Source organism: Aethina tumida, chromosome 1, assembly GCF_024364675.1.
Source record: "Aethina tumida isolate Nest 87 chromosome 1, icAetTumi1.1, whole genome shotgun sequence".
Classification (NCBI taxonomy): Eukaryota; Metazoa; Arthropoda; class Insecta; order Coleoptera; family Nitidulidae; genus Aethina; species Aethina tumida.
Genome location: NC_065435.1, coordinates 44,384,494 through 44,404,643, shown reverse-complemented (window position 1 = coordinate 44,404,643; position 20,150 = coordinate 44,384,494). Strand labels below are relative to the sequence as shown.

At 29.7% G+C, this 20,150-nt stretch overlaps 1 protein-coding gene across 3 annotated transcripts in view; it reads right to left on the bottom strand.

The window, feature by feature from the left end:
• Positions 1 to 57: 57 nt before the first annotated feature.
• The window catches only part of LOC109605286 (insulin gene enhancer protein ISL-1), a 55,194-nt gene continuing 35,101 nt past the window's right edge, over positions 58 to 20,150 (bottom strand). For 2 of the 3 annotated variants that reach the window (XM_049961585.1, XM_049961583.1), the window contains exons 2-6: positions 17,697 to 17,889; positions 14,913 to 15,223; positions 6,261 to 6,559; positions 2,175 to 2,387; positions 58 to 1,343 (exon numbers count right to left, since the gene is read on the bottom strand). In XM_049961585.1, the coding sequence (XP_049817542.1) occupies positions 1,167 to 1,343; positions 2,175 to 2,387; positions 6,261 to 6,559; positions 14,913 to 15,223; positions 17,697 to 17,889 (1,193 nt within the window). In that variant the 3' untranslated portion in view covers positions 58 to 1,166. The remainder of the gene's footprint in view (positions 1,344 to 2,174; positions 2,388 to 6,260; positions 6,560 to 14,912; positions 15,224 to 17,696; positions 17,890 to 20,150) is intronic. The other variant, XM_049961584.1, reaches the window with a different exon arrangement.

Sequence of the window (20,150 nt, the reverse complement as noted above, 5' to 3'; positions counted from 1 at the left end):
TGCACCTGAATACACTAAGTGGTTTGGATTGGATAAAGGGTGGAATAAAGTAAGGGGTAATGATTATCTCATTTTATTTACAAATTAATCTTATATAACATTATTTACATGTAATTTACGATCTTTTTATCAAATACATATTTTAAATTCATTGCAATAAATTATGTGATACAGAGCTCTGTAAAAATATTTATACATTTCGAATGCACGTATCATCTAAAATTAATAACATCTACAAAAATTAGCGACACTTGTTAGATTTTAACAAATTATACAATATAACATATTACAATAGATATAAATTACAATATGATACAGATGTTTGTTTAGATTTTTTGTTACTCGCTCACCCTATTCATATACATATAATAAAAACCATAAAAATAGTCAATAAAAAATCTATGTAAATGTTTTTTTAGTGAGTCAACGTCAAATAATTTAATATCACATTCACATTGATTTTTATGAATATTTGACTAAAATATTGGTGTAAATTGAATCGACTGCAAAGAAATAATAATTTTGACGAATTACAGTGGTTGTAATCCTTTTATTATATATTTATTTAAAGCATAATTAAATAATTTATGAACATTATTTTTCAAAAATGGAAAAATAGCAATTTTCCAACATAAAATAAAATATTTATTGATTCTTAATTGCTATTATTTCCTGATAGGTACTTTACTTTTTGATTAGAACCAATAGTTAATAAGGTTAAGGGACTTGCTCTTTAGTGAGAAAGTATTTCTAAAATATCTAGGAAACATATATTGCACATGGTGTTTGGACTGGCACGATCAAAGGATGCATTTACCGTTTTCCTTCTAAAGTTTAATGTAATAAATAAGTTTGCGTAGGTAATCTCGTATTTAAAAACAAAAAATTGACAGACAAATACACTAAAATTCCGTTTCGGCCATTCGGACAGGTCGCATTTCATGCGAACAATCCGAGTCGTGTGGAAATGCATCTTCCCACCGTCCCCAAACCATCATACTCAACATAATCAAATCAACAATGAATACTGGGCTGTGTTGCATAGAGGGCGTTCGTTTTGGTCAGTGTGGCGGTGGAGTGGCAGCGGGGCGCCTCATCAGCATGGCGCCCCAGCACATCAGGAGCGCCGCTACCGGGGGCGGCTAGTTCAGTGCCGCGCCTGGGTGTTAGGGACTGGCGGGCAGGCTCTCGTCGCTGTCGAGGTACGTCACGTAGCTGTCCGTGCTGTCGGGATGCGTCATCGCGTCGGAGGGCGGCGGCCCGCCCGGACCCATCAGACCGCCCGGATGCGGCGCCCCGGGCGTCGGTCCCATCGACGGCGGCGGCAGATCGTAGCCGTGCATCTGAAAATAATAATTACCATTACCATTAATTATTTCATAAAATTTGAAATTTTAATTACTTATTTAAACTAGATGTTTAAAATTGTTGATTATTTAGTACCCACAATATAAGTAAGTATAAAAATTGTTACTATTGACATTATTAATTAAATTTTCATCATGTACTTCTTGAATTCTAAAGTTTTTTTTTAGTTATTAAATTTTAATTTACAATTCAAGACAATAATCACAATATTAATATTGAGGTCAAACAAATATTTTGATATTGAGTAAATAATAATTTAAAGCAATTAAAATATTGTGTAATTTATTCAGAAACATTACTTTGGAAATAATTTTTCTTGCTTTAACTGTGAAAATATTTTTAGTCAGTTTTCTTAAGTAAATTAAATTAATTATTTCATATTTTATCCTGTGTAAATAATATTTATTGTTCAAAAGGATTTTTTAAAAATTTACTCTGTAAAATATTAAAAAATAGGGAAATTAATTAAAAAAACTAAAAGCAAAATGTAAAATAAAAAATTAAAAAGTACTTTCATGTTCTTTCTTTGATGTTAATTGTGAGATACATAAGTAAAATGTGTGTAAATGAAATTTTCTTTTCAAAGGATTTCCCTTGTTGTAATACTCGTAATTATTTTATTGCTTTATATTAACAATATAGAAAGAAGTTAATATTTTTGTACTTCTGCTGTTACACTGGCGCATCCACCAAAATTGTAATACTGTGATACAACATATGAATTAAATTAATATAATATTTCATTCCAGGAGAATGTCCGAGCTTTATTTCATCTAATGTAACAGCTTAGTTATTAAACAACTTACCTGATTAACTAATTGCTGAAAGGCAGGTTGATGGGGTTGTTCGAGATCGGAGTGCAGCGCAAAATCTGACAGTGCCTTCCACGGTGGCTGGTACGCTTGAACTTCCAGTGGGTGGACGCCGATGGGCGAATCGTGACGGACCGGCGACGAGGCAACCATCGGAATGCCTTGCATGGCGCCGTAACCCAACTTCCTTCCGTCCTGTGTGTAAAACTGGGTTATGTTAGATTTATACAGCAATTTAAAAAGTGTTTGGATGAACATTTGATATTTATTGCAATGCCACGAAACATATTTATGCGAGGAATATTTATTGGTTTATTAGTAAATTTAATAAAGATTTAGTTTAAGATCAATAATAATTAACTTTTACTTATTATTTATTATATATATATATATATATATATATATATATATATATATATCCATGGTTCTAAGCTAACTTTTGAACAAAATTGATAAGTTATGACTTTAAGCCATTAGTCACGAGTTTAAATTAACAAGAAGGATATGAAATTGGCAGAATAAACTTCATGAGTCTTTTAACCACGGGCTGAAGTTAGCAATATAGCTTTTTAATTACGAGCTGAAGTTAGTAGTAAAGCTCTTTAACCACAACCTGAAGTTAGCTTCGAGTTAGTAGTGAATTGAATAATAGTGCAGTTAACCTTCAATAATCCGGAATGAAATTAGCAGTATCTATGCCTTTTTCGTTACGAGCTGAAGTTAGTAGTATAGCTATTTAATCATAGGCTGTAGTCAGTACAGTTAACTTTCAATAGTCTGTGTCTTGGTAGAAGAAAACTAAATGCACCTCTTAGAGGTTAGAAGTTAGCAATTTGTCTTTATTCTACTGGCTGTGTGAACTTCACGAGCTTCATGGAATGAAGTTAGCTTCAAGTTAAACATTGAACCAATGTTACTTTTACTATTTCTGATATTGTTAGGTCGTTATAATTGATAGTATCTATAAACTTTTATTTATATTTATAAAACTTATAAAATACTTTTTTTGATTATTATAAATTTTATTTAATTGCCTAGATAATTCACGGATTCTTAGAACTCCTGATCCCAAAATAAATTAATAACCTTGCAATTTGCCATTGTTGTCGAATTCATCACCCGATAAAAACGACAAAGCACCTCGGAAAGGAACCCGAAAAAAAAAAATGAAACAACAACCGAAACACAAAAAACAAATGCCTGGACTTCATTTCTATATGCAGTCAAGGTTAAAGGAAAAAAAAGCGGTTTAACACGGGTGGAACATGTTAAACAAAAGATCGTAGTGATGGATTTTCCACGAGACCGCGTCTGCCAATAAGAGACGAGAATCGCGCATCCCAACGGACCGTCAGACCCAAATCGATGTGTGAACACCGACGTCACGTGATCGGTGCGCCGACCGTAATTGGTCGGACGGGGGTGGGGGGCCGACACGTGACACGCCCCTGGAGATTTACGAGCGGCGGCGACGGCGGTGGGGGCATACCCCTGGGGTGGGGGCAACTTCTCGACGACGGATTCGGTCTCGAGATGACGATAATAATCGATAACACGTTTACTTTTACGGGGAAACAGATGAGAACTTGTTCTCGGGCCCGGCGGTTTTATTGTTTCTTGTTTTGCGATTCGGGAGATGTGATGTCCCTTGTATGAACATGTGTAGGAATAATTTATGCCCGTTTCCACTCGGCCGATATCCAGACGTCGTTGACGTTCGACCCGACTTTCGGGCTGCTTGCAATCCGATGGTGTTCTTAATTTTTTAGCGAAACTGTTCTCGCACACAGATTTCAAGCGGATTACCAAAGAAATGTATGATTAAATTATTAAAATAAATGTTGAATTTTTCCCTTGGAGTTTTATTACATTTTTATTAAAATTTTAAACGGAATTCCTTTTCCAAAGTTTGCAAGAAAATAATAATATTTAATATAAAAGTATTGTATTTAATTTAAGTATTTTTTGTTTCTTAAAAGAGAGAATAAATCATACAATTGTTTTACTATATAATCTGAGGAAGTATATTATTTAAAGAAATATTTTTAAACAAACTAAGAATATTATTTTTTATTATGAATAATGATTTTAAATAAAATTCAATTTCTACAATAATTTAATAATAATATCTTAAAAAAGTGAAAAAAAAGAAATAATTTTATTTCAAGAATAGTATAATTTTACTTTATCACTGTTTAAACATCGTATATTAAGAAGTATTTCAAAAAATCTAAAAAATTCATATTTTCTATAAATTACAATTTTCTAAAATTGATAAGACAATAATGAATATGAAGTTTGATTGGAAATATTGTAATTTAGTTTTAATATTTTTAATTTAATATTTTAAGCAATTTCAGAATTAAATATTTTTTTGTAAATTAAAATTTTAAAGGAATTTCTAAAATTTATAAGACAATAGTTAATTTTATGTTTGAGGCATCAAATTTAAATAATAATTTTATTTCAATAATATAATTTTACTTTATTCCTGTTCAAATATCTTATATCAAAAAATATTTCAAATAATCTAAAAAATTAATACTTTCTGTAAATTACAATTTTCTAAAATTGGTAAGACAATAATTAATATAAAGTTTGATTGGAATATTGTAATTTAATTTTAATATTTAAGCAGTCTAAGAATTTTTTATAAATTACATTTTTAAAAAAATTTTCATTTCTAAAGTTTAAAAGACATTAGTTAATTTTAAATTTAAATAATAATCTTATTTCAAGAAAATTATAATTTTACTTCATTCCTGTTCAAATATCTTATATTAAAAAATATTTCAAAAAATATAAAAAATTGATATTTTCTATAAAATATAATTTTCTAAAATTAGTAAGACAATAATTAATATAGTTTTATTGGAAACATTGTAATTTAATTTTAATATTTTACCCAATGAAAGAATTTAAACATTTTTTTATAAATTACATTTATAAAAGAAGTTTATTTTCTAAAGTTTATAAGGCATTAATTAATTTTAAGTTTAAAGCTTGAAATTTAAATAATAATCTTAATTTAAGAAAATTATAACTTTACCTCATTCCTGTTCAAACATCTTATATTAAAAAATATTTCAAAAAATCTAAAAATTGATATTTTTTATAAAATATAATTTTATAAAATTACTAAGACAATAATTAATATAAAGTTTAATTGGAGACATTGTAATTTAATTTTAATATTTAAACAATCTAAGAATTTAAACAACTTTTTATAAATTACATTTTTTCAATTAATTTACAAGTTTTGTAAGCAATATTTAATTTTAAGTTTGAGGCATGAAATTTAAATGACAATTTTATTTCAAGAATATTATAATCTTACTTTATTTCTGTTTATTTTTATTTTATATTAAAAAATATTTCAAAAAATCTAACAAATTGATATTTTCTATAAATTATAATTTTCTAAAATTGGTAAGATTATAATTAATATAATGTTTGATGGAAGCATTGTAAATTAATTTTAATAATTTTAGTTTAATATTTTAAGTAATCTAAGAATTATTATATAAAATACAAAATTTGAACAAATTTAAATTCTAAAGTTTATTTTACGTATTGTAATTTAATTTAAATATAATTATTTTTTTAAAATAGAAAATGGAATAAAAAAAATTCTATATTATAAATTTTCAATTTCAATTTAATAATAACTCGCGTAATTTAATTATTTTTTTATTAAAACGTAAGAAATAAAAAAAAATAAATGGTTATTTCAAGAATTTTTTTAAAGCATATTTTAAATACACATTAACAACCTGTGGCTTTTGGTGTTTTGGTCACGGGCTGGAGTTGGCAGTACCGCACTTTGGTCACGAACTTTCAAGTATATTATGTATAACTTTATAACTTGACCATGTATATTATTTCAAGAAATCATGTTAAAGCATGTAACAATTTTAAAATATTAATATTTCCTAGCAATTAAACCAATAGTTAACATAGAGCTTAAATTGAAGCGCCCTCATTCAAATTGGACATTTCCTCCATTATATACGAGGCGCACATCGACCTTCAGTTAATCATTTTCGTGGTACCACAATGTTCAGCGGCTAAGATACCAACCTTCTCCTGCTGCATCTGCTGCTTCATCAGCAGCGTCTTCTTCTTGTCCTTGCACCGCTTGTTCTGGAACCACACGCGGATAACACGCGGCGACAGTCCCGTCATCTCGACAAGCTGCTCCTTCATCAGGGCGTCGGGACGCGGGTTTGCCGCGTAGCACGTGCGCAACGTGTGCAGCTGCTTCTCGTTCAGCACCGTCCGCACCCGCGTCGGCTTGCCGTCGCTGCCGGTACCGCCGCCGCCGCCTTTCCTCATGCCGCCGCCGCCGCCCTTGTGCGACCCGCTCTCCGAGCCGGAGTCTGAAACAAACGCAACAATTTAGTCATCGTCGGGATCATCTGCGTCGATGATTGGAGATTTAAAATTCTATTTGTCCACCCCCCACATGATCGCCACTCTTGCCCATTAACGATTCGAAATTGGCCATTAAACATTCACGCGAAATCCATTTGTTAAGTAAGGCAAACATAATCGGACGTTACGGCGAAAAAGTCCCCGTTCCCGTATTAGCCCGGTAATTCCTTACGTCAACGTGGTGATTGTAATGCAATCTTTGATATAAAATGCACAAAGGCCGGTTTGGAACCGGGACATAATCCTAGCTGACCATCGTTTCACGCCTGCATAATCTATTAGGACTACGGCTCCCGACCAGGATTAACTGGGCGCTGCTAATGAATGGAACGGACGATGGCCAGGATCACTGGCCGACACAAATTGAAAATGGCCGCTTGATTGCTTCGGCTTTTCTGAATAATTCAATTGAATTGCATTGCCTGTAATATTATATTAATGTATTAATTGAATTTAACTATTGTTACTCAGGATAATTTCCAATCATGTTTATTTGTCTTATATTATCTACATTCTATTGCCTTTGTTTCAAAAATTGATTCACACAAAGACTTTTATTATGGTAAATTATTGTAAAGTTCGAAGATCAACTATAGATAAAATAGTTTAAATTATAAATACTCAATACTATACTCAATAAAATAAGGAAAAAAGAGACTTAAGATTTAATTTGGAGCCAAATTATTTTAAAAAAATGCTTTTCTAATCCGAAAATATGACAAAATATTTAACAAAACAAACATTTATAAGATCATGGTATTAGAATGTTGTTAGAATTTTAGATATAAATTAATTGACAGGAAATCATTTAACACGTCTTAATTACAGATATTAATGTTTATTGTAATTATACTGCCTTCAGGATATATGTAAAGAGGCATGTAACATTTAAAGATTTGGAATAGTTCACTAAAATATTTATATTGAATTTGTTTATATTTGAAAGACAATAGTTTCTTGACTTTTATTACACAGGTTTTTATAGCTTAATTGGTAGTTTTTTACTTTTTTACTTTTAAAACAAATAGTTTATGACCAAATCAACTAATTGTTGATATGTTATTTCAATAGACAGAGTTTTTTTTTAATATCTAAACTATCTACAAAAATTGACATTTTGATAAATGGTAAAAACTTTTTAGAGACAATTTTTATAATATTATAAGCAACTTATATAAAAAAAATATGTTTCCAAAAAATTTCGAGATAATATGTCATATTTCAAAATATATTTAACTGGAATAAAACCATATTTCTGGTAAATTTTGAGATATTTAATAACTATCTACGAAAATTGACATTTTGACAAATGGTGAAAACTTTTAAGAGACAATTTTTAAAGTATTATAAGCAACTTATCTCAAAAAATATGTTTCAACAAAATTTCGAGATAATATGTCATATTTCAAAATATTTTTAACTGAAATAAAACCATATTTCTGGTAAATTTCGTGATATTCGATAACTTATAAATTATCAATCGTTATTTGTCAAAAATTATATAGTATCTTTAACACAGTCATTTAAGTAAAATACTATTTTCTATATATTTAGTAGCTGAATATACTAAATATCTCGAAATTTAATAGAAATGTCGATACAGATAATTTAATATATAATAAATTATATATTTTTCCATAGTTCAAGGCAAATTGAATTATGGTTTTCACTAGAAATAAAAAAGTTTCACTTATCTATCTCTAAAGTTTAAGAAGATAAACTTTTTTGAAATAAGTATATCATGAAAAAATAAAATAAAATAAGTAAATAGTTATCACAATTTTTCTAAATCTAAGAAATATCAGTTTTTTCAATTATTTCAGAACCGGTCAGAGATATGAAATAAGAGATATTTAATAATTTTCAAATAAATTATCAATCGTAACTTGTCAAAAATCATTATTTAGTACCTTTAACATAGTCATTTAAGTAAAATACTATTTTCTATGTTTATTAGCTAATATTACTGAATATGTCGAAGTGTAACAGAAATATCGATACATTGACATTAGTACACAATAAATTACATATTTTTTGTAGTTCAAAGCAAACGAATTATGGTTTCCATTAGAAATAAAAAAGTTACACTTATTTATCTCTAAAGTTTAAGGAGATATACATTTTTGAGATAAAATAATCTTTTGAAAAAATAAATAAATAAATAGTTATCACAAAATTTCTAAATCTAACAAATATCAGTTTTAGTAAATATTTCAGAACCGGTCAGAGATATGAATTTAATAATTTTCAAACAAATTAGCAACTGTTATTTGTCAAAAATTATTATTTAATATATTTGACTAGTTATTTAAGTAAAATACTATTTTTTATATATTTATTAGTTGATATTATTGAATATCTCGAAATTTAACAGAAATATTTATGCAGATAATCTAATATATATTAATTATATATTTTTCCATAGTTCAAGGCGAACTGAATTATAGTTTCTATCAGAAATAAAAAAGTTACACTTATCTATTTCGAAACATTAAAGAAAGATATGATTTTGAGATAAGTATCTTATGAAATAAATAAATAAATAAATAAATAAATAAATAGTTCACAATTTTTCTAAATATAAGATATATCAGTATTAGTAAATATTTCAGAACGGGTCAGAGATATCTATTTCGTCTGCAAAACAACCAATTTGGGATAAACTATAACTAACAAATTTGAATATATTTTGATAATTATTATAGCCATATTTAAGAAATTGGAAAATTTTAAATGTATGTTAGAAATGGTTAGTTATGATTAGATTAATATATTAAACAATTTTAGATATGTAGACAGACATAGAAGTATTTCAACATGTAATAAAATTATGATTAAAGAAAAAAAAATAGAATATCATTCAATAAAGAAAGAATGTTTATTATTCTGAATGGCAAAGAGAAACTAACATTTTAAATAACCTATAAATAAGACAAACAAGATTTATAATATTTCATCAGCTGTCTTCAATTGTATTAACTAATTAAAAAGACAAGAAATTAACGAAAAAAACACGGATTTAATAAGAACAACGGAAAAATAAAAATTATAATAGAAATTTATATTTAAATAATTGTAATGTAAAAAAATTGGTTAAAATAAATTTATAATAAAAAATACAGTGTATTATTTTAATCCTGAACAAAATAACCGTGATTAAACCCAGCAAATCCGTAATTAATTCGATTGATAAAAAGGTGAATCCGGGAAAAAAAGCAAAAAAGAAAAAAAAAAAAATAAACCCCTAACGGACATCACGTGTCGGTGAGCGAAACCGGAACCTCGGCCTCCCCCTAATTACATTAAACACTGCGGGAGTACCCATCGACTCGAAAGCCCAGGACGCGTCGTTTTCGTTTCGGACGTCGCAAAGCACCGGGAGACACGCGGATACCGGTCGGACGTCCCCCGGGACCCCGAATCACTGACCGTCCGTTCCGTTAGCGAGGCGAGGGCCGTGCGCGCGGCCGTGCTTTGAAGTTAAGCCCCGCGCAAATATTTAAACAGTAAAAATGTCCAGTCCACGAAACTAAATAAAACCCAATCCAAACAGATCGACGACGATGGCCTTTTAAACACTCGAAAAACGTCGCCGTTGTTTTTCTTTTCGGGCCTCTCTCCTTTTTCGGACGCCAAAGGCGGGTGAACGTTTCGTGCGGCGTTCGCCGTTTAATCCACCCCGACCACTAAGACAATTTGTACGGATCATGCCTGGGCCTTTTCTTTTCTTCTTCGTTCTTTCTTTTTTTTTCGTTCCCGTTTCGTTACTCTCGCGTTACGCGTCGCCCCCTTTTATTTTTCAGTCGGTGGTTAAATATTGTTTTTGGGCGACGGTATTTCTTATTAAAACTAATGGACTTTGGTCGGGAGGAATTCTTCTACGGGGTGACGATCGCAATTAGTGTTTTTGTAAGTCGTCACGTGGCGGTCCGAACTATTTTTGCCGGACTCGGTGGTGGTGTTTTTTGAATAAACACGTTGACAAGTGCTAAAAATGTGGCCGATTTTAATTTTTCGATGTACTAAATAAACTTTGGACATTTATAAAATCCCTCTAAAAACTACTGTGGCATCCATTATGGAGTTTATAAAAACAAAATGTTAAATCCGGAAATTAAAACCTTTTTGTAACCATAAAATGGCTCAAAAATATACTATATTGTTAAACATTTTTATTAAAATAATTTTCTGTTTGTATCTCGCTGTTTTTATTAAATGGTTACAATTTTATTGACATTTATGTAAAGAAAATGATAACAATCTGTTGTTTTAAAAATTCATAAAAATTTTAATGTTAAGCTTTTACATAACAAATGTGTTAATATGTAGTTGTCGAGATAAACTTCTTGAACATGGAAATCGACTAATTTACTGAGCTTCAAGATCATAAACTAATAGTCTTAATGATTGTTACTTTCAATAAGATTATTCATTTACTAAAATAAAATGTTGTATAATAAGAAATAGTGAGTTGTTCAATAATTTTATTATAATTAAATATATGTTTAAAAGTGATTTCACAATTCACAGAGAATTTTTAAAATTTTACTATAATGGTAAAAAATATAAAAAATTTGTATATTTATTATATAAAAAAATTCAAAAAAATAGCAATAATATAAATATTTTTCTATTGTACACGTGTGACTAAAAGATACCCTTAAAAAAGATTTTTATAAAAATTCATTTATGGGAAATTTAGAAATTTTATATAATAATTAAAAATCTCTTTTTATAGAGTAATCTTTTTCATATAGTAATAATTATAACATGTATTATTACAAAGTTTATCTAAATTTGTATAAACGTATATACGTTTATGGGAAATTAAAATTTATAGTTATTAAAAAGGGCTTTTTATAAAAACATCCAAAAAATTGTATATTATTGTATAGATATGTTATTTAAAGAAATGATTTAAACAATATTAAGTTTGTGTTACTATGAAGTTTACCTTTAAAAGAAATTTGTATAAAAAGTATATTTGTGGGAATTTTAAAACTTTTGTGTAATGATTAGAAATGTAGAAAATCCAAAAAATTGTATATTATTGTATAGGTATTTCATTTTACAAAAAATAACAACAATATCAATATTTTTAAATACATTCATAATTGTAACATCTGTTACTAAAAGATTATCTTTAAAAGTAATTTGTATATTGTATAAAAAATATATTTATGGGAATTTTAAAACTTTTGTATAGTGGAAGGTATTTTTATAGAATATCCAAAAAATTGTTATTATTGTATAGGTATGTTATTTAAATATATGTTTTACATAAAATAAGAACAATATTAATATTTTTCTATACAGTAATAATTTAACATGTTACTATAAAGTTTATTTTTAAAAGAGAATTGTACAAAAATTCATTTATAGGAAATTTTAAATTTTTGTGGAGTGATTAAAAGGTCTTTTTATAATATATCCAAAAAATTGTATATTGTTGTATAGATATGTTATTTAAAGATATGTTTTAAACATAATATAACAATATTTATATTTTTCTATGCAATGATAATTGTAACATGTGTTACTATAAAGTTTATCTTTAAAACTAATTTGTATAATGTATAAAAAATATATTTATGGGAATTTTAAAACTTTTGTATAGTGATTAAAAAGGTATATTTATAGAATATCCAAAAAATTGTATATTATTGTATAGATATGTTATTTAAAGATATGTTTTACATAAAATAAGAACAATATTAATATTTTTCTATACAGTAATAATTTAACATGTGATACTATAAAGTTCATCTTTAAAAGAGATTTGTATATAAATTTTTGTGTAGTGATTAAAAAGGTCTTTTATAGATTATCCCAAAAATATTCCATTGTAAAGGTCATATAAAGAAATTTTTTTAAACATTATAACGACAATATAATAAAAAATACATTTTTATAAATTTTGTATAATATTGTTTAAATATTTAAAGAAATGTTTTAAACAAAATAACAAGGATCTGACTTAAGGATTTTAATTTTTTTAAATTATAAAAAATTTGGACACCACTTACTGTTACTAAAAATAAAATAGTAATGTCAAGCTTTTACATAACAAATGTGTTAAATACATATGTCAGGATAAACTGCATGAACATGAAAATCGTGTAATTTAGCGCGGAAATTTAACAAGAAAATCTCGTTGCACGTAACTTTAATGAGCTCCAAGATCATAAATTAATAGTCTTAATGAGTGTTACTTTCAGTAGGATTATTCATTATCTAATTAAGTGTAATTTGTTATATTAGTTGTGTATTATACTAAGTAAAATGCTGCAACTGACTTTTCTATCGTTAAATCAGTTTTCCATTGTTAGAATCAGACGTTATCTTAAGCTTGAGTAATTACCCAGTTATCATTAGGCTCCTAATTAGATTAAGAATCAGCAGTAAACGGGAGCATAGTGTGAAAATTTTAATTAATAACAGTGCCGCCGTATTCAGTGAAGTAACAGTATTTTACATAATAAGACCGTTTGAAAAATCGCCAGGCATCCGCGAACGGTATTTGTGCGGAAGATTTCGCATTTTCTAATGAAAGTTATAAATTACGGACGTGGATGAGTAGTAGAAGGTGTTCTAGCGAAAAATCCGCGCCGGAGGTCGATTTAGGTGTTTGCCATTTACGGTTCTACCCGTGTATTTCGCATATTCGATGTAATTTAATACTTGGCCATTTATAAGGAAATAAAGACGAACAAATGTTGTGGAACTGGTAATACACTACGATTACAATTTTATACTGAAGATATATGCCCAAGATATATTGCTTGGGAGAAAGACTTTGACGTGGTTCTGGTAACACACTGTGCCAGCTGTTTTTACCAGTCAAGGGATATCGTGAGGAAAAGCTTTAGTGAAACCTAGATATGTTCGATGCGATGATTTATAATTTATTACGAAGTTATTAAAGACGGTGACTGAAGAAACGATTACCTGCAATCTCAATGTTAAAAGACGTATTGCTTTGGAGAAACACTTTGACATGACTGAAGTGGTACTTTGCACAATCCTGGATCTCTTAAATACATTATCCGATTACTGAAGATGTAAATTGAATTATTGATGTCGTTAATTATTGACACAATAGTTTACAACGTGAATTAATAGAGAGATTGGTTTCAACTCTTCATCTTGGAAGAGTAATAAAGGAAAACAACTGTACCACTTACATGACATGAGCTGACCTCAGTTGAATTATCGTGTTACAATTTGTTACAAAGTTATTGAAAAGGGAAACTACAGAAATGATTATGTACAATTTTAATGTGAAAAGATGTATTGGTTTGGAGAAACACTTTGACATGACTGAAGAGGTACTTTGCAGAATCTTGGATCTGTTAAATGCATTATCAGATTACTGAAGATGTAAATTGAAACTATTAATGTTGTTAATTACTTACACAATAATTTACAACGTTTAAATTTAGGATGAATTAATACAGAGATTGATTTCAACTCTCCCAATCTTCATTTTGGAATGGTAATAAAGGAAAACACTTGTTTAACTTATCCGACATGCATCCAAGCTGTGTAGAATTATTGTGTTATAATTTATTACAAAGTTATTGGAAATGGAAACTGAAGACACGATAACACACAATTTTAATGTGAAAATATGTATAACTGTGGAGTAACACTTCGACTTGATGGAAGAAGTACTTCGCAGAATTCTGGATCTGTTAAATGCATTATCAGATTACTGAAGATGTAAATTGAGACTATTAATGTTGTTAATTATTTACACAATGACTTATAACGTGTAAATTTTGGATGTATTAATCAGAGACTTATTTCATCTCTTCCAGTCTTCATTTTGGAACGATAATGAAGGCAAATAACTGTTCAATTTATCCGAGATACAGCCAAACTGAGTAAAATTATTGCCTTAATTTATTACAAAGTTATTAAAGGTGGAAACTGAAGGAACGATTAATGTGACAAGATTTATTACTGTGGAGCAACACTTCGATATGACTGAAGAGGTACTTCTGGGTCTGTTAGATGCATTATAAGATGAAAATTGAAACTGTTAATGTTGATAATTATTTAGACAATACTTTACAATCTTTAAATTTAAGATGAATTAATAGAGAGATAGATTTCAACCCTTCCAATCATCATTTGGGTAAAGATAATGAAAGAAAACAATTGTTAACGTTGATAATCTTTCACACAGTACCACACAAACGTGTAAATTTAGGACGAATCAACTAAAAGCTCGTCCTCAACTACTCCAACCCTCATTTTCGAACGGTAACCGAGGAAAACAAGTGTTCGACTTACCCGACATGCAGCCTAATTCGGTTGAATTGTTGCTGTGATTGTTGTTGTTGCTTAAACTCGTGTTGTTGTTGCTCTCGCCGGTGGCGGGGTGCGGCGTCGTCGGCGCCGACGTCTTCTCCATGACGTCGTGGTCTTCCTTGCAGTAGAGGGCGCCGCCCTCCCTTAGCGCGAACTCGTCCCCGGGACACAATTGGCGCGCACACGCGCAGCACCTAAAACACTCCACGTGGTAGATCTTGTTCTTCGCGCGCATCACGAAGTCGCTTTTGCTAAACGATGAGCCGCACTTATCACATTTCGTACCGAACAACCTGCAACAACACGAAAAAATTCGATAATTATAGGTCTGGTTAAAATTAGTCGGTGGGTTTTCGAGTGAAACAATGCCAAGACGGTGCGAGACGGTTATGAAAACAATGTCTTTTTGTTTTGGTTCGGTGGAAATTGTGCGCAGCTAATCGGAAATGTCTGCCAACGATTTGTAGTCGATGTTTTTTATATTAAATTTATTTACTGCTGATGATGATGTGTTTCGAAACGGTTACATACAATTTTCCCTCCGGGTATGAGAGATTTATTTTTTCAAATACGCCCACCAGCGATGTGGATATGTTTTAATGTGTGTAATGACGGTTTATAAATAAACAAATTTAAAAATTGATTTAGAATTTATAAAAAACACTTTCCTGCTATTGTTTTATTTTATGACCCATTTTTTGAACTTTATATATGTTTAATAAACAAATTTGGACTTTGGAATTTAAAAAAGCTCTACATTGCTTTTGTATTATTGTATTTTACTTTACTATATTTTACAGAAGAATCGAAATAAGGATCAAAATTATTTAATAAATGTAAATTGAAGTTTTGAAACAAACTTCTTGAAACAAAAGAATGTGTAACATTTTGTTAAACTGTAGTGACAGATTGAAAATAAACAAATTAAAATATTTTTTTGATTTTTATTTAATTTGTAACATTTTATCAACCCGTGCTGACAATTTGTGAAAGAACAAATTTCAAAACTTTTTTAGGCTTTAAATAATTTAAAAATAAGGAAGAGCTTTTTTAATTTCACACTTCTACATTTTATAAAAAAAAAGAATCTTTGACATAAGGATTAAAATTATTTAATAAATGTAAATTTAAGTTTTGGCATTATACTCCTTGAAACAAAATACAAATATTTAATGTGAGTTTTATCCCATATATTTCTTTTTTTAACCCTTAACCATGTGAGTAATCTAAAATTATTATGTTACTATTTTTTATTTAATTTATAACACTATCAATCCGTGTTGTCAATTGTGAATGGACAAATTTATAAACTTTTTTAGACTTTAAATAATATAAAAATAAGGAAGAGCCTTTTTAATTTCACATTTTTACATTTTATAAAAAAGAAACTTTGAGATAAGGATTAAAATTATTTAATAAATGTAAATTTAAGTTTTGGCAATAAACTCCTTGAAACAATATAAAATAACCAACAAAACTTCATTACATTAATTTCATTTAAATTATTATTTTATGCAAACTGTCGACAAATATTTAATGTGAGTTTTACCCCATATATTTTTTTTTAAACCCTTAACATGTGAGTAATCTGAAATTATCATGTTACTATTTTTTATTTAATTTGTAACATTTTATCAACCCGTGCTGACAATTTGTGAATGAACAAATTTGAAAACTTTTTGAGGATTTAAATAATATAAAAATATGGAAGAGCTTTTTTAATTTCATGTTTTCACATTTTATAAAAAAGAACCTTCGATATAAGGTTCAAAATTATTTACAAATTATAAACTTTTCTAGACTAAATAATATAAAAATAAGGAAGATCTTTTTTAATCTTACATTGCTACATTTTATAAAAAAAGCTTCGAAATAAGGATTAAAATTATTTAATAAATGTAACAAAATGTACCAACAAATGTAAACAAAATAACCAACAAAAATTTCCTCTTATTAATTTTAATTATTTAATTTAATTTAATTGTTTTTTTAAGTAATTTGTCGACTAATAGTTAATGTGAGTTTTATTCCATATATTTCTCAACCCTTAACATGTGAATAATCCGAAATTATTATGTTCAATTGTTTATTTAATTTGTTACATTTTGCTAACCTGTGCTGATCAAAAAATAATAAAAATAAGATTCTAAATAAGGAGAAAAATATAAAAAAATCAAGTGTCAGCAATAATCTTCAATATCTAATAAAATTACATTTGTATTACTGTCATAATTTTTTATTTAATTTGTGAGATTTTGTGGACTTCAAAATAAAATAAGAAAGTAGTTATTTTAAATCAAGAACTGCCTCTGCTATAATGACCCATCAAAATTAAAAAAAAGTTAATAACGTACTCAGTAAATTTCAACCTTATTAATTGTATTACGGTATAATTTTTTTCCTGAAGGTTACTTCATATTTGTTCTTCAATTGTTGACTTGACACGTTTCGGATTTATTTACTCAGGCAGCAGCGATTCGAGATTTCACACAGATTGTGTTTTCGTTTCATCCGAGTTGGTGGGCCAGGTGCAGGATTTTAACTATAACAAGAACCATTGGGGGCACCACTATGCGGAAAACAGTTTCGTATTACGGCACCGCCACACACACGCAGGGTCAAATGTTATTTTCGTCGACTAACGTCTCGCATTTTGACATGGAACAACACCGGCACCGTCCCAACAGATCACATTGTCTTTCAACCCGAAAACTTTTATCGTCTTATCGATGGCTGAATTGAATCCAAGTTAAAATGAGTACTAACCTTACATAGTCCCTTTTGCAGTACGTTTTACCGTCCCTAACAAAACACGTGCAGTTCTCGTCCAAGAACATTTTGCATTCTTGACATCTAAGGCAGGCGGCGTGCCATTCTAGGTCCGGTGCTACCCTAAGTATGTATTGGTCGTGGATCTGTCCCCCGCATCCCACGCAGTGACTCAGTCTTCTTGATTTTTCTGCAACAAGCGACAATTAGTAATTGATTCGCGTTCGTTGGGTGAACGTAATAAAAATTTTGATCAATAAAACAAATAAGTAGGCTAGTTAATTTATTGTAATGCCAATTCTCCACTTATTATCGTTATGTTACGCTCCATAAATCTGCAAAACGTATTGATATAAATCACAATTTTCTATTACAAAATCGAATATAATGTGAGAAAAACTATTAAGAAATAATGATACGTGAAATAGGACGTTGTGCAATTTTAAACTATGCTGAAAATGGAAAAATATCAATAATGCCTTAAGTTACAGTCGATTTAAGACATTTGCAAGGCCATAGCATACTTAAAAAATGATATTTTCAAGTGGCGACGTTCAGTACATACCTACCTAGCTGAACTGGATGGTTTAGTTAATTAATAAAGGTAAATTTGTACAAGAAATGTCGAATAAATTCAAAACTCCGCTTTACAAGTTTAATGAAAGTATTTGTACAACAATCTTGAAAGCTCAGAAGCAAAAAAATTGTGTTCTCATTTAAAATTATTTGCTCAATTTGCTCATCACGAAAAGCTTCATTTATTTTTTAAATTGATTCCAAGGTGAGTGGAGTTGAAGTCGATTAAAAATTAACCGCCAATACACCGTAAGGTTCAAGAAATATCCCCATTAAGTGACGCAACGAACGGTTAAATAATTTTGTTTGTTCGAGCTTCGACCGCGGCCGTTTTTATGCGTTCGGAGCTTTGCAGCCCGATGTCATCCCGTCATTTTGCAGCGCTAGTGGATACTACGGTACACAATTTGCGCAAACATTGTCCGTTTTACTGGAATGCTTTCGGAAATTCCTATCGCCGTCCACTACATGACTAGTGGCTATATGTTTATATCAGTGCGGTCCGCATTATGATTGATGTGACTCTGTTCGGAGCCGAAAACACCGCGTTGTGTTTAGAGTAGGGTAATGCGATGCATTTAGCCCGATGACAGCTCCAGTTACAGAAATAAACAGTCGTACAGAGAGCGAGAGCTAATGGACGGGTAAATATTGATGGTAACACATGTTGCCGCCACTAATATTTACATCATTTCGATTAACGCTCCTACTAAATTAAACTGCCAGCCGAATATTTACTGCAAAAACATACAAATGTTGCTATTTTTTCCTTCTGCATTTTTTAAACGTGCAACTTTGTCCGGGGCCGACGAGCCTCCCGAATCAATTTCGAGGGTCGGGTCAATAATTTATGAGATGGAAACGAATAACTGGAGTTCCCACATCGTCTATCATAAGTGGACTTAGGCGAGACAATTTATGAAGTTCGTAAGTAGTCTTAAGGACGCTCGATTTGTTGTTGCCTGTATCGAACATATTTGGACGTGAAAAACCTAATTATTGCCGTTCCCACACTCCGGGTCACGATTCCTGAACAATCTATGTTAATTTTCCGCAATTGGTATTTAACTAATTAATATAATTAACCCTTTCTGCGGCATTTTTAAATAATGAACATATAATGATTTCGCACTTTGGGCCGGGACTGAGCAACACGCCTTGGGGAACTTTATTTATGGTGAAGTGACGTTTTAATTACGGTGAGCGTGTTGCCGGGCATATCTCGCCACGAAAATAACTAATTATATTGCCATATTAACAATTAAGCTTGGAATCAAATAAAACTGCTCGTCATTGTTCGGAACAAGGGATCAAAGCGGACTACGCCAAACCACCTTGATTTTGGGCCAGCAGTAGCGAAACAAATGACAATGTGCTGATGGAACTTTGAGAGTCCGGGCGGCCATCGTTCCGGAGTGTGATCCGGATTCTTGACCTTGAGATAAAGGGTTTAATTCAAATTTTGTCCAGTCAGCATTAAAAATATATTTTGACATTATAAAGGTTTTTTTTTGCTTTTTTTGCCACACATCTTAAAACAATTTTTTTTTATTTTATCGTATATATTAGCCTAATTTAGTTGGCCAAAGAAATACCACATGGCACTATTTAATAATACTCTTAATAGTAAGAATTTAATCTCAGTCGCATTTATTTAATTTTATTAAGAAGAAAGAAACTCACTCACTCCAGAGAAAAGGGAAATAACAAATAAACTTGAAAAATCAAGGATAAAATATTGATGATGTCAGTAAAAGCTTAAGATACTTGAGAAAAAGGGTTCATAACGTTATTAACAAATATGAAATAACACATTCAATTGAAAATACACAAATCCTGACAAAAAACAATTTCTTTTATAGACAGACAATTTGG